The sequence below is a fragment of the Mesoplodon mirus genome, assembly GCF_964341445.2.
Source record: "Mesoplodon mirus genome assembly, chromosome: 1".
Lineage (NCBI taxonomy): Eukaryota > Metazoa > Chordata > Mammalia > Artiodactyla > Ziphiidae > Mesoplodon > Mesoplodon mirus.
This window is the reverse complement of record NC_138976.1, coordinates 4066654-4082559: the sequence shown is the minus strand read 5'-3', so window position 1 is coordinate 4082559 and position 15906 is coordinate 4066654. Positions and strand designations below refer to the sequence as shown.

The 15906-nt window shown below is 43.1% G+C and overlaps 1 protein-coding gene across 1 annotated transcript in view; it reads right to left on the bottom strand.

Annotated features, from left to right (window-relative positions):
* Positions 1 to 15558, bottom strand: part of DDX31 (DEAD-box helicase 31) — a 70999-nt gene extending 55441 nt beyond the window's left edge. Inside the window, exons 1-7 of the mRNA XM_082621767.1 lie at positions 15366 to 15558; positions 10389 to 10645; positions 10207 to 10282; positions 9156 to 9199; positions 7786 to 7856; positions 6773 to 6837; positions 833 to 877 (exon numbers count right to left, since the gene is read on the bottom strand). Of these exons, the coding sequence (XP_082477893.1) occupies positions 833 to 877; positions 6773 to 6837; positions 7786 to 7856; positions 9156 to 9199; positions 10207 to 10282; positions 10389 to 10645; positions 15366 to 15461 (654 nt within the window). The 5' untranslated portion in view covers positions 15462 to 15558. The remainder of the gene's footprint in view (positions 1 to 832; positions 878 to 6772; positions 6838 to 7785; positions 7857 to 9155; positions 9200 to 10206; positions 10283 to 10388; positions 10646 to 15365) is intronic.
* Positions 15559 to 15906: the final 348 nt, after the last annotated feature.

The following is a 15906-nucleotide window of genomic DNA, read 5'->3' as shown; positions in this document are numbered from 1 at the left end:
TCCCAAGTTTATTAAAGGGGGAAAAAGAGGAAAAACCAACAAGCCCAGTGGAAACCAGAGAAAGAGAACATTAATGTACTGAACAGTTTATAACCATTAACAACCATCAACAAAGCCTCTACATAATCCCTTTATCCAAGGATATATATACAGTTCCCACATGTTTTGCATTCAGGAAGCATCCCAGGGAAGTAGCGAGTTTGCTGCTGTAAAAATTTAAACAGCTCTGTGCCTGCTCCTTCAATGGATTGAGCTGAGACAGGATGCTGCAGGCTGTACAGAAACCTCCATTGTCATGATCGATTCTCTGCAAGGAAGTGATTAGCATTCGATATAGGAAACAGATACCCTAATCTGAAATTGCCTCTAAAGACAAATAAAATAAATCGGATAGAAGAGATTTCTACCAAGAAAGAAGAAAAAACATCAAGAAGCTTAACTTTGAGAAACAAGTAAAAATTTTGGTACAGTATCTTCTTAAAAAAATAAGAGTTCATTTGTAGGGTCAACTGCTTTTATTTTTTAATTAAGTTGTAAAAGAAAAAAACCAACGTACAAAAATGTGATTATTTTAATTCCTCTTATAAGGACAGAAATTTATAGTGTCATTAGTTTTTAGATAACAGAGAAACACTTATCCAAAACCAAAAAACTTCTGGTTTTCAAAGAATACTTGAATTTTTCTTCTTGTCAAGAACCAGAAGGACGGTTCCTGGGCAAAGGAAAGGGTGTAGTGATTTGTGCAGCAGGGAGAAAAATGGTAAAACCACTTTTAAATTCAACAATATCACTGAAAGTACTTGCTTAGCACCCCGAAAGTGGGGCTGCTTACCTCTCTTGTTGGCACTAGTATCAGAGCATAGGGGCCGTCACCACGCTGTTGACACAGAAGGAAAGAAATGCCATTAGTTGAATGAACGCAGGTCACAGAGGTCCAGAAGGGGAGATTAAGGGTGGCCACTTGTCAACATCAGGAGCAGTTCATTAAAGAGATAAGCCTGCCCACTACCCTCATGATTACACGACATTAATCTAGAAGTTCTGGCCCATGCAATCACAAAAGACAAAGAAATATGTATAAATCTGGAAAGTAGGAAGTAAAGTTGTCATTATTAGCAGATGATATTTTATCCTAAAAAAACCCCAAAAACCAACGAAAACAAAAACAACTTAAGAAATCAGGACTTGAGGACTTCCCTGGTGGTGCAGTGGTTAAGAATCCGCCTGCCAATGCAGGGGACACGGGTTTGATCCCTGGTCCAGGAAGATCCCACATGCTGCGGAGCAACTAAGCCCATGTGCCACAACTACTGAGCCTGAGCTCTAGAGCCCGTGAGCCACAACTACTGAGCTCACGTGCCACAACTACTGAGCCCGCGTGCCTAGAGCCCATGCTCTGCAACGAGAAGCCACTGGAGTGAGAAGCCCGCGCACCGCGACGAAGAGTAGCCCCCGCTCGCCACAACTAGAGAAAGCCTGCGCGTAGCAACAAAGACCCAATGCAGACAAAAATAAATAAATTTAATACATTTAAAAAAAAGAAATCACTTGAAAATCTACTACAAAAAAGACAAGTCAACTAGCTGAATACAAAATTAATACAGAAAATCAACAGCCTTCCAACACAGAAAGTTAGATGGACTCACACTTAGAATAGCAAAAAAACAAAAAAGGTTAAAAAAAAAGCTTCACAAAAGACGTACAAAATCTATACAATAAAAAATTTTAAATACCTCTAAGGCACATAAAATAAAATTTGAATAAATGGAACAATGTATCCTATTCTTGGATAAGAAGACTCAATATTATAAATAAGCTAATTCCCCTTAAATCAATCCATAAATGTTATGTAATTCTAATAAAAATGCCATGAACATGCATATTTATGCATATATAAAATATCTAAAACATGCCACAAGTATACATACATATGCATAAAAAAATAATATATATAACCAGACAAGCTGATTTCAAAGTTCATATGGAAAAATAAATGTGCAAGAATAATCAAGACATTTCTGAACAACAGCAGATGATAAGACAATTTAAATCTACAGTAGTTTTAAAAAATTGATGCTAGCACATAGAGATTACAATAACAAATACAGCCTAGAATAGAATCAAATACATATAGAAAGTCAGGAAATATGATAAGAGGCAATTTATATCAGCAGTGAAAAGATGGATAATTCAAATGTCCTTTTAGAAAAAAAATTAAGTTAGAAAAATAAAGTTGGAATTAAGTTGGCCTTTTTACAGATGACATAGAACTCAGAATCTATAAAACTCTGATAAATTTTATTACATAAAAATTTTTAAATTTCAGAATGGAAAAGTAATATCTAAAAAAAATTAGTCAAATGACAACGTGGGAAAAAAAATATGCCACACATAAGAGAAAGGGCCAATTTCTTAGTTTATAAAGAAGGTTTGTAATTCAATTAAAAATAAAAATAAAAAAGACCAACAACTCAAATAGAAAAATGGAGAGGGATATAATAGCTAATTTATGGAAATAAGAATTCAAAATATGGCTTTTAAATGTATGAAAAGATGCTCAACTTTACTCCTAAGAGAAATTCAAATCAAAACTATGATACAACATTTTTCCCCTGTCAAATGAGCAAAAATAAAACAGCCGATAGTGTTGATAAAGGCATAGGCACACAGGAACTCTTATACACGGTTGGTGGGAATCCAAATTGGTATAACTTTAAAGATCAATTTTGGTATTATCTACCAAATAGAAAGCAAATTCCACTTATAGGAATTTCTCAAAAAGAGAGACTCACACGTGTGTATAAAGAAGTTGTGTAATTGCTTTCTTTGTAGCAAAATGTTGAACATAATGTAAATTCCACCAACGAGGGAATGACTCAATAATTTATGGTACATACTTACAGTGGAAGACTAGGCAGCCATTAAAAAAACAAGGCGGGTCAACACGGTATTGATAAGAAACCATCCCCAAAACATATTAAGTGAACAGAAGCAAGGCACAGACAATCATGCACAGCAAGCAACCTTTTGTGTATCAAACAAACAAAAACTTCAATGAAAGGGGGAGGGGAACTATGTATAGTCAGATTTGCTTTATATGCAAAGAATATCCTTGAAAGGATTAAACAAGAGACCCGTGATAAGGACCATCTCATCCTGAGAGGAGAACTGTGCCACTCAGGGCAAGGGGCAGTAGGACGACCTACTTGTCACTGTATGTTTTTTGGTGCTCTTCAAGCTTTTTTAACATGTACCTTATACCTACAAATAACAGTAAGAATAGTAGAAGGAAACAAAGTAACCTGACAAGGGCCAGGAAGTCAGCGGTGCCTGCACCTCCAAAGTGCTCACAGACACTTCGGGGATGCGTCGAATACGTTGGTGTAGAAGCTAAGCACAGATTTAGCAGCAAACTAATTGACAAGTACGGTTTTCATATTTTGCATAGGAAACGTTTACCCACAAGGCGAAAGGGATTTGGAATTCAAACTACAGCCGTCTGTACTCAACATCGACTTTGCGAGACCGCGCTGAAGCCGGGCGAGGAACAGTAAACATGTTAGTACAACGGTATCAACACAGCAGTGTTAGAGATTCTGACATTTCAAAAGGTGTTACTACACAGAGAAGAAGAAAGACCAATCAATTCCTCGCAGGGCAGAAGTGAGTGAGGAAGGATGGATGGGATGTTAAAAAAAATCAGAGCCCAAAGAGCTGAAAGTGTGAAAACACGGAAAAGCAGTCCGTCTTCATTCCGTCACTGAAGTGACTGAAGACTCTGCTGGTGCCTTGAATTTGCTGCTCCCTCCAGATAGGTGTTTTCTACAGGTCAAATCTGTTTACAGTGAACTCCAAGGGCCTGTACTGAGCATCGCTTGAAATAAGTGAATTAAATTTGGGCTTGTTAAATCGTCTCTACAGAATATTCCAGTCTTTAATAGAACAAGCTGTTATTGATATTAAAAAATACTTGAGTAAATGAGAACAACGACATGGTTGGTTAATGCTCTGAATCTAAGCAATTCACAACACTGCCCTTCAAACCAGCCACATGGCCCTGCTGCTGACGATGATGGCGGAGACTTAGCGAGCAGGTACTATCACCACCAGGCGCTTGGAAGCAGGTCTCAACTCTCCCCGTGCGCTGACTCCCTGAATCCTCCTGGCAACCCCAGGACACAGGCACTGCCGTGATCCCCCACGAGGCACACTAGGATGAGGTGATGTGCTAACGTCACACTCAGACCCAGGATCTGAGCAGAGCCCCCGCCGTGCTGTCCACCTGAGGAATGTAATCGCACGTCTCCTGTCCTCCGTTCACGGATCCAGCAAATGAGATAGCTGGGCCAGAACTGTAGGACCCACGCCAGATCAAATACACGCCCAAACTCTGCAACTTTCCAGGAAGAAAAAACCCTCTACTAGAAGTTCTCCTGGAGTAGCTAAACGGATGAGACTTTACCACACTGGTCTAATAATTCACATTTCTTCTCTAACCTACACCAGGTACGATGCTAAGGCCCTTGTATGAACCACCGCACTGCAAAGTGCCCAATGGAAGAAAACATCACTCACCTGCAGGAAACAGAATTCTCACTCACCCACCTCAGAGAAAACCGGCATTAGTTTGAAAAGTATCTTTCTCATCTTTGTGTGTGTACACACATATATATATGTATATATATAATTATTAGTTATGAAATTGGAGTCATATTATACATACTATTTTATAACCTGCCTTTTTAACACGGCAAGAATGCCTGTCAAGTTCACAAATAGTAATTGAAGAAAACGGCACTTTTAATAACTATATAAGGTTCCACCATTTGGATGATTGTGTAGGATTTACTGATTTAAAAATCATGTAAATAAAGTTTAAATAACATTTAAACGTATTCATTCTGAAATAATTTGGGGCTTGCAAAAACTTACACGAATAGTTCAAAGAACGCCCTTACACCCTTCTCCCAGCTCCCTTATATGATATTGGTTCTCAGAATCACAGTACACTGACCACACAGGAAATTAACACTGATTCACTGCTATCAGTTAATTTATAGGCCTTATTCAAAGTTCGTTAACTGACCTATTAACATGCTTTCTCCAGACTAAGACCCAATTCAGGACCACGCGGCATTTAGTTGTCATGACTCCTTCGTCTCTTTTACTCTGGGGTAGCTCTTTAGTATTTCTTTGTCTTTTGTGACCTTAATACCTTTGAAGAGTACTGGCCGGTCACTCTGTAGAATGTACTTTGATTTGGCTTTGCCTGATGCTTATGATTAGAGTTGTGCGTTTCTGGCAAGAAAACCAGAGAAGTACTGTTTCAACCTTCATGCACCTGTCAGGAGACACATTAGGCAAAAACATCCCGGCACTGGTGAGGCCCCATCCAACCACTTGGTTAAGGTGGCATCAGCCAGGCTGCCCCACTGTAAAGTTACCACTTTTTCCCCTGTATCTTCTGGATACATACTTTGAGACTGTGTAAACATCCCATTTTCATCACACTTTAATCCACTCATTTTAGCATCTCTGATGATTCCTGTGTCATTTGCCAAATGATGATGTCCTACAAGTATTCACTGGAATTCTAGTATAAGGAAGGGCTTTCCCTCGTCCCACCTATTTATTCAATAATTCATTTATATCAGCTTGGACTCAATAGATATTTGTTTTAGACTGTGGGCTGTAATCCAACGCCATCATTTTTTATTTTGTCATTCAAATAACAGGCAGGCTCAATATACATTGAATTCTGCGTGTCCCAACTGAGGAAAAAGTAACCAACTAGCTCGTCATCTCTCTGTGAACCCACCTCTCTTCCTATTTCTGATCTCACTGTTTCCTCTCAACTGAGAATAACCAGGGTGTATTTGTGAGATGCTGGGCTGGGTTTTGAGATGACACCTATGTCTACGGAACATGGCAGTCACACGGCCTCCTACGGGACCATTTCAAGGAACCCAGTTCTGGCCCCTCTGGCCCAGGCGCTTAAGTGTGTTTTTTGCAACTAAAGATAAGTCCTAGAAAATACTAAATACAAGGCGGCCCAACCGTCACACCCGCTAATTGGGTACTTATTTTCACTTCTACTATTCATGACAAACCACTGTTTTCAATACGATGTTCACCTTTCTCAGTCAGAAGAGCTTGGCCTCTGGAGCCAAAGAGAATGAAGGTGGAAACCCAGCTCCACAATCACTCCCCGCACGGCCTTAGGAAGTTATTTAACTTCCTCAAGCCTCCTTTTTTTTTTTCTTTTCTTTTTTTTAATCGAGGTAATCGTAGTACCTTCCAACTCAGTGGGACTGGTGTAGTTAGAGAGCCAAGAAGACCACACAAGCAAAGCATTCGGCTCGATGCCTGACACAGGGGGCGCGTCTTACAAACATTCCCTATTAGAACTACTAGGGTGATTGTTACATTTGTTTATATTTATTCTATTCCACTCTGAGCACGGTCTTCAGGTGCAACATGCTTACGTAATAAATGAACTAAAAAGAGGCAGGAAAACAAAGCTAAGTGAAAAGATTCTTTTGGTCCCAATATTACTGCTTTGGTTCAGTTTGATGGCTTCTTATGCACTGTGAACAATAACAGAAAAACATACTTTCTTTTCTATTTTTTTCTTTTTTTTGGCCACACCACGTGGCTTGCAGGATATTAGTTCCCCGACCAGGGATTGAACCCAGGCCCTCGGCAGTGAAAGTGCCGAGTCCTAATCACTGGACCGCCAGGGAATTCCCAGAAAAACACACTTTCTACTCACCTGTATTTTGGATTTCATTGCTTGAAGAGACTGGACCACGGGGATGCAATAGGCAAGAGTTTTACCTTTTAAAAAAGTACAAGAGCAAAAATCAAAATCACAGAGCCTGTAGATGTCAGAAAACCAAAGACAGTGAACGAACCGGCACTGCTACCCTTGGGCCATCCTGAAGTCTGGGGACAAGAAAAGTGCACTCACATCCAGGTGGAAACAGAAGTCACCTGTCTGTCACAACTCCTAGCTCTGCTTTGTAAATTCAGTACTTCTAACAAACCTGCACCTTCAGCTCCTTTAACGTCTAACAAGGGAGACAATGATACATTTCCGAGGTCACACAGAAGCTCAACTCAATGACTGTCCCTAGAAACTAGAAAACTCCCTCTCTGGGGTCACCTCAACCTCTCAAAGGGGCTTCCGTGGTCAAGTAAGTGTCTTCCGTGGAGCTTTCGTGGTTAAGGAGCCAGCCAGTCTGAAACCCCAGGCTGGCCTCTAAAGATCAAGGAGAAACCAAGGATGGCAAAAACCGTGGGCTTCCACCCACCTGAAAGGTGGCTGAGCTGGGGGAGCAGAGAATAGCTGACCTGCCACTAAGAGCACAAGAGGGTCAGAAGAGCACGTCCAGACTGTTCTGGAACGCGCCAGAACGGTGTTCCCTGTTCTAGCAGAACAACTAGCAGCCGATCAGCGTGCGCTCACAGCAAGACTGTTTTAATACCAGAAGGAAACAGTCATCACCCACTGGAGTGAAGACAGGCAGCTCTGGCCATAGGTGGTGGGACCAGGCAAAGCCCTGAGATGGGCTCTGAGAAATGATCGCAGACTTGACGCCTTCCTGATCATTCCTGATCATGGGCCCCACTGATCATCCCCTTCCTCTCAGGGCTCCAATCAGAAGCAAGCGTGGCCGCCCCTCCCCCAAACCAAACAAAGCAGCCACCACCGCGACAGACACCTCCACTACACAACCCACCACACGACTGTGGAGGAAGGGCAGAAATCAAATGACAACTGACCTGAGCCAGTCTGGGATCTCACGAGAGCATCTCTGCCTTCCAGCAACACAGGGATACTTTGCTTCTGAACGCTTGGGCCGCCCAAAAGAAAGAGCACATGATTATCTATAAAGTACCACCTGCCCATGTTTACACGCAGAGATGCAAGATACACAAAATGCAGTGACCCCAGGCTCTATCACCTGCCGCCTCAGCGGTTACCTAAACAGTCATGGGAAGGCCTGAGAAACCTTTGATGGTTAGAAGAATAAAACCTCCGTTAAATTTTTGGAACTTTTGGGGCTGCAAATGTTGAGGCAAGCCAGAGATTGGCCGTTCTATTAGACTACTTAAAAAGAAAAATGGGACAGGCGTGATGACAAGCTGGAGCCACCACAAAAGCACATCACACACTCTCCTGCCTTCTGAACCAGGGAATATGAAACAATAAAACATTATGGAAAGATTCCCAAGCAGAAGAGTGAAAGGAAGCTTGTGAGCCACACAGACAGCCAGGAACTGCTGTCCGTTCTCTAGAAAACCAAATACGACTGCTATGGACACAGTAAAATGTGTGTCCACGTGTGTATTCAAAAACAAACAACAAAGTCCTACTGTCCAGCACAGGGAACTATATTCAATATCCCATGATAAACCACAATGGAAAAGAATATGAAAAAGAATATATATGCATAACTGAATCACTTTGCTGTGCAGCAGAAATTAACACCTTGTAAATCAACTATACTTCAATAAAATAAAATAAAAAACCCAAAAGGGTATGGAAATCACTTACATTTGGTTGGCAAAACTGAAAAAAAATAATAAAGGGGTTCCTTATTTTATTCTTTGATACTCTTATTAATGTTTACTTCTAAGTGAAAGGTGACTTATTAAAATGTACAGAAGCATACATACTCAAAGAGAGGGGGTCATCTATGCCCCACACCTGTCACCACTCCATTTCTGTTTTCCAGGAGTTGTCACTAACATTTAAAAACTTTTTTCAGCATCCCATTATATCCAACTAAGTATTTACTCCTAACTTGTAGATGACTCTAATTCTTACCACTAAGAAATGACAAGATGAATTCTGTATTCTAGACAAGTTATTTTCAGGAAGCACAGACAACCATGGGATCTTATGCAGACCATCTTCTGGACCAGAGATCTCTTACAGTTTAGAGCTGAGGGCAGAAGGGGACGGAGACCCAGTCCCTCCATCTCCCAGGGGGGGAAGCTGAGCGGCTACCAAGCCCTCGAGGGTCAATAATCTGGCCTGTTCTCCAATGCCAAGACACGAGTTTGCTGTCCTTCACAGACAATTCAGATTTCATCTGTTTATACCCACTTAAATCCTGAGAAAATCAAGACTGACCCGGAGTTCTTACCTGGTCATACTAGACATTTTTAAGACCGTATTTATTGTGGAAATCTAAGAGAAAAGACAAAAAAAAAACAAAAAAACTTTTCTTTAACGAATTTTTTGATACAAATATATTTAATGCAAATAAGGATGCAAAAAAGGGGAAAATACTGGGGTAACAATGGATGACCACGATCAAATCAAGTTCCTCTAACCCAGTGGTTCTCAACTGGGGGGTGGTTCTGAGCACTGCCTCCCCCGGACCTCCCAATGTCTGAAGAAATCGTTGGTTGTTACAACTGGGGGTGGGGATGCTGCTGGCGTTAAGTGAGTAGAGGCACAGGATGCTGCCATACATCCTGCAACGCACGGGGCAGCCCCCGTGACACAGAGTCCCCATCCCCAGACGTGCACGGTACCAAGGCTGGGAAACTCCACTCAAACCTGTAGGTGAGAAAGCAAGTATAGGTAACCCACCCGAACAAAAGAGTAGGTAAGCCATGACCACATGAGCCGAGGAAATCCAGACTCCCTAAAAGTGAATGTATGTTTCTCACCTTACTCATAAATAAGGCTGGAACACTCATTCATGGGTTGGTTTTTTTTTTTTTTTTTGAGTGTCCATTTGTTTGTAGCAAATGCATGTTTAAAGAGCCCCTTCCTCCTTCAATTCTTTATAACTCCCTTAACAGCAAGATGCCGGTTCAGTTCCCTCTCCTAGGGTCCCTGTGACATCAGCCACCCAGAATAGCCCTGATGTCGTTATCTATCCAGTAATTATGAGGTGGATTTCAAGTTCGATATGTAGAGTCTCAGTCCTAAAGTAAATTAGGTGAGGAAAGTCTTTAGAGTTCTTTAAAAAAAAGGGGGTGTGAGGTGGGGACAGTGAACAGACTCCTAAGTTCATGTGAATGGTCCTGGAAGAGCATCTTATCAATCTGAGTTCATCCAGGTAACCTGACGCAAAAATAACCATTCTTTGATTTTTTTTCTTCCTAGAACTGTCATTTCACAGACATTCTGAATGAACAGACCAAAAAAATCGACACACCAATAAAACATGGAGGGATACTTACTAGATGTGGGTGGAGGTCCAGGGCTTGAAAAGCATCTGAAGTGAACACTTTTTCTTGCACCTGCTTTACTACAGGTCTGCAAATGACGAACAAGATGCGGGCATCAGTTCCAAGAAACAAAGAAAAAGGCAGAAGACACTTAATTCCTTTTATTCTCGAAGGGTGTCTACACGTGGCCATACCTGTGGAGTTCTGGAATCTCAGGGTTGTTTTTAAACAGGGATGAAGTCTTAATGCCCGGCTTCCGCTCCTGGTTTCCATCGCTCGCACCAGCCGAAGACCTCTTGGGAGAAAACGTTTTCTGTGCCTTCCCCTTAAAAGTCCTTGGAGTTTCTTTAGCAGCAGTTTTCTTGGCCGGGAGAAATGATGTTTCACTCCTCCGTTTCGCTGGGGGAGCCTCACTGGACGCTTGGTATTTTCTTTTGGTGGCTGCCGCTTGCTGCATCGTTCCCAAAAGGAAAAGAGCGACAAGACATGCACTAGTCCATGAAAACAGACCTCAGAGTGAAGCCTGACTGCCCACAGAATTGCATCTCTCCCTGCAGAGATCATTACGCCCCATATGTCAAGCAACAGTTTAGGGTCTGCAATCAGATTCTTTGACTCAGCCCCTTTTTTTTCCCCCAAAAGGAAAAAAAAAAAAAACCCACAAACCTCAGCTGTTCCATCTACTAGACCTCACCAATCATCTTAACCTTCAACTCCACCAAGATAATCAAGAAGGGAGAAACATTTTTCAGGCTGAATTTTAACAAATGGAGTCCGTTTGCAGGGAGGAGAGGACCCACCTTGTGAAGTGTGCAAGCTATGTCAATCCAAATCTCTAGGAATCTATGTACACGACAAGAGCGAGGAAGAGGGGAAATGAATCTTTTCTCTTGCCACCAACAAAGCCCATCGGTGACTACATAAGCTGCATCCCAGCTTATGCCCAGGAAGCGGAAACCTTCATTACCGCTCTACCCCAGAGCGCTTGGATCACTGTCATTCTCTGCCCTCAAGCTGCTCCCCCAGATTCAGATGGCTTGGAGACGATTCCTCCTCCCAGTTTCCATTCCAAATGAGAATTCAGCTCCATCCATCACCTCTATCACAATTACTTCCAACTCTCCTCGCCTTTCCATTCCCTGTCTGATCGCCGATTACAGGCTACAATACAAGACATTTTCTTGCCTGTTGCTTCTCATTTCCATAACATGAATGTTGTTAAATGTATGATGTCCAAAATTCCCCTAGGAGAAGTTCATCCAATTCCTCTATTTTCCTTGGCCTTCTCTTCCAGTTTACATTACACATGAATATAAAAACATCCTGTGAGTAGCTAGGAATTGTTATTCTGGAGTTGTAGTTTCTCTTGGAATATGTTATTTTCCTCTTGGCTTGAAATCATGACTTCTGTGTACACATCAGCTTGCTTTAGCCATGACTGTCAGCTTTTGACTAACCCAGCAATAACAACAGTTCTTTGTTCCTGGCAACCCTAAGGGCTCCTATGGCTAAGTAATTCGATACATACAACTTCAAATATTTAGTATTAATATTTAGTATTAATGAAGTAGGTACTCACCTGCTTCATTTTACAAATTTTACAAATTTATTTTTACGAAGTCCCCAATTTTCAGACTAAAAAGAGACGAAGTCAAGTTTCAGGTCTCTTTGAATCATTTGTAAGACGGAATGAAATGCGCAGATCTTACCTGGTTTACAGACCCACAGGCTCCTGGAGCACAAAAAGGCCCAAAGGCCTCTCCCCCCAACGCATGTGTGGACTTCCCATCACCAGACCCCCTGACAGGTAGCCCTGCAGCTCCTGCCTGCACCTCCTCCTACTGTCCTCCATCCCATGAGGCAGCCCATTCTGTCCCCAACCAAGTTCTAGGGGCTGGGAAGCTGTTTCTGACATTCAGGCAAGACCTGTCTCCTAGAATATCCATCTACTAGTTTGCAGTTTGCTTTCTGCAGCAACTCTTGTATGTAACATTCCTTCATTCATCACAGAACTCCTCTTTTTCCTCCTTCTTTGGACTAAATATCCCAAACAAGACAAAAACTTTAGATCCCTTACCATCCCGGTCGCTCTTTATTCCCATGTCAACTTCTCTCTAAAAGGCAAGTGTCCCAAGTTAAGCAAGGTTATCAGGCAGGCTTTCCGTTGCTCGGCTAAAATTGAAAACGTGTAATGCGAGCTACAAAGCCCTTTAGAATCAAACCTCTGCCCATCTCACCAGTCTCAGCTTTACCCTCTGCCATCCTGGACTTCCTTAAATTCCTAGAATGTCCCAAGCTCCTTCTCTCCTCAGGGCCTTTGCACATGTTACTCCTACACCCATGTCCCCAGCCCTCCCCTCATACTCATCCTTCAGATCTAGGGCTACCTGCTGCGTCCTCAGAAGAGCCTTTCCTGACCTCCTCTCTCCACCTGTCAAACCAGGGTGCCTGTTCTTGGCTCTCCTGGCACCCTTATTCTCCTTTGCAGCACTCAGTAAAATAATAAATATAGCACATAATTCATTGTGTGATGTCTCTCTTCCCCATTAGATTGGAAGAAATGGACAAGCCTGTCCCAGATAGCACTGAATCCCCTGCACAGGACCACGTCTGGCACAAAGTAAGTGCTCAATAAATAACTGTAAGATTAATGAATAACACGAGATGGAATTATCCTTTTCCGTGATCTGGATCTATTCCATTTGTTAGTTCCCCCACACCCCACCAGCATCCACAACACATTCATTTAAAAAACTGACCACCATCAAGTAGCTTGGTTCTGAAGATACAAAGATTAGACAAGCCCTTGAAGAAGTCACAGACTAGTGGAAGAGACGAAAGTGTAAGATCGCAAATCTAAACCTATATTTGTACTACAGAAGAGGTACAGACAAAGGGTTATTTGGGCACAAAACATGAAGTAAGACTACCATGGCCCACAGCGAGGGGAAGGGAGGCAAAGATACAGGAATGCTTCATGAGGTGGCATTTGAGCAGAGAAGAGCAGGGACACATCTGGATCTTCTAAAAATAAGCAAGTCCCTGAGTCTGCTCCCCCACCTGCATAATGAGGGGATTATGGCAGGTGACCTCTAGGGTCCATTCCGCCCTAACAGTCTACATGCCATGTGTTTGATATTAATAAACATATTCAGTAGTTACTATACACCAGGGAGTATGCTAAATACTTATATGAATGATGTCATCTATCCATAGGGTACTGGCATCATCCCATTTTAACATGAGAACACGGAGGCAGAGAAGTGAGGTAACCTGCCCCAGGATCACTGCAGGATCAAGGCTTTGCCCAGACACTAGTTCCACGCCCTGGATTCCTAACAACAATGCTACAACACCATCTAGTAAATGTATCCTGTTTGGTTACAAAATGTATCCTGTTTGGTTAGAAAACATCATGTATAGTTTGATCCCAATTTTGTTCTGCTTGTTTTCCAGAAGGATATATACCACAATGTTACCCAAAGTTACCTCTGAGTATGACAATCATGGGTGGGTTTTGTTTTTTTTTTAATCTACTTTCCAAATTTCCTACAATAAATTTATATTTTTTTCTTTTCTTTTTTTTTTAGAAAAAACATTCTGCATAGCATTAGACAGAGAATAATTTAAGCTGTCAAGGTCTTTCCAAGTCCAGTATATGAGCTACTCAACCCAAATTCAGGCTACTAGCAAATCTGATCAGCATATACATAATTCTCATTCAAGACATAAACAAAAATGTAGGTGCAGACAAGGCCACTGCAGACAGTTATCATCACCCGATCCTTTTGACACAGTGATTCAAGCAATCATAAAACCAGATAGCTTACATTTATTTATTCAACTCACTCCACAAAGTGTTACTAAGTACTTTCTATGTGTTAGTTACTAGACATGTACATGGCACAAGCACCCTACTGACCTCCTGATGTAGCAATTCTATTACCCAAAATGGAGCCAATATGACTTTTAAAAAAAAAATAATTGACATGTATTAAGTGCTCCTATGGGCCAGAAAACGTACGGAGTCTTTATGTATATTATCTCATTTAATCTTCATAATAGCCCTATATGAAGTAGAAATTATTGTTCTCATTTTATGGATAGGAAAAGTGAGGATCAGAGAGGTGAAGTAATTTCTTCAAGGTCACAGAGCTAGCATGTTGCAAGGTCAAATCCCAGGTCTGTCCCACTCCAAATTCCACGTTCCCAATTGGCTCGCTGGTACTGATACTTCCCCACCCCCTCGGCATAGATGCAGCTAAAACATCACCCAGCTGAAAAGTCCTTACAAGCCTCTAAATCCTGAAGTTGATTATCACTAATAAAATGTGGACAATAACGCAGACAGTGCGTATGAGCTGATGTGAGCTTATATGAACTCAAGGAGTTTCAGCGTCACCACATTAGTTGAAAGGAACTGAACTGAACTTTGGCAATTTTTCAATGGCATTAAATGATGCTTGCTCGAGAACCGGCCCCCCGCCCCCCCCCACACACACTTACTTTCCTTGGCACCAAACTGTAACCTTCCTGGTCATTAAGGCAACATGATTTTCCAACAGATTTCTGCCCTGCAGCCCTCCTCTTTCCTAGGAGCTAAGTCAACCATCCTAAACTAATTTTCAGCTCTGGCTTGGGTTAAATTTAAGGCATCTTTTTCTCACCTAATGAGGGGATTATATTGATGAGTTGTATTTTCTTTACCCCCTTCACTGCACGTGGATGAAAATACACCCGTTTTGAAAACTCTTCAAAGAAATTTCTAGTCTCCAGTCCTCATTCCCGAAACAAACGACCCTTAGAGTCGAGGAAAGGGCGGCTGAAAGAAGTTCAGAGATGCGCTTGGTAAGTGACAAGCTGGGCCTCTCTCGCGAGCGTCAGTTCCTAACTTCTCCGAGTGACAGTCTCAGATCCCTGCCTCCGACTAGCAGCCCGCGCCAGCTCCCGCCCGTCTACACCCGCTCCGCTCCCTCCAAGAACGTCTCCGCAGAATGGTGTCCCGGTCTCAGACACGTGTTGCTCAGCGACTCCTCCAGGAGCTGCCCGATACCTGACTTTCCCCTCTTAACTCCGCAAGTAATTCGAACCCCGACCGAGAGGCAAGGCGGTAGGTCCCGGCGCGCCGCGGCCCCGGGTGCGAACGAATCCGAAACCGGGTCAGAACTCACCCGCCTCGACTGGGCTGGGCGGGGTCTGGAGGACGTCGTGAGGACTGCGGCCCGGGACTCGGGAACATGGGGAAACACTCCGTCGGCTGCTGCCATGCCGGCGGAGAGGCGAGTCGAGACCTCGCGAACCAGGAGCGCCACTCCGCTCGGACCCACGTGAGACGTGCGCGAGGACCCCGCGTAGCTGCCCCGCCGGGTCCTGCGCCCGCCCACCTTCCGGGTCCCGAAGAGCCCGCGAACACACGGCTCTGCGCCACTAGAGACCGAAGCCGCGGCCCCGGGGCCCTAGGGGGAGGCGGCGGCCCCGTTTGGCGTCCCTAGAGGCTTGGCCTATGGCAGGGGGTGTCAAGTCACACTCAACCCCACAGTTCATGCCGTGCAGTTCTTTGAATTCCTTTGAGAAACAAGAAGAGGCGTGCCCCATCGAACCAATGTTTCCTTCCTTTGCCGCCGGGTTACTGTTCCCTCAGCACCTTAGTTGCCCCGGGAGGTCCCTAAAAGGGCTTGGGGATTGGTCACGCCGCGGCGGGGGCGGAGGGGG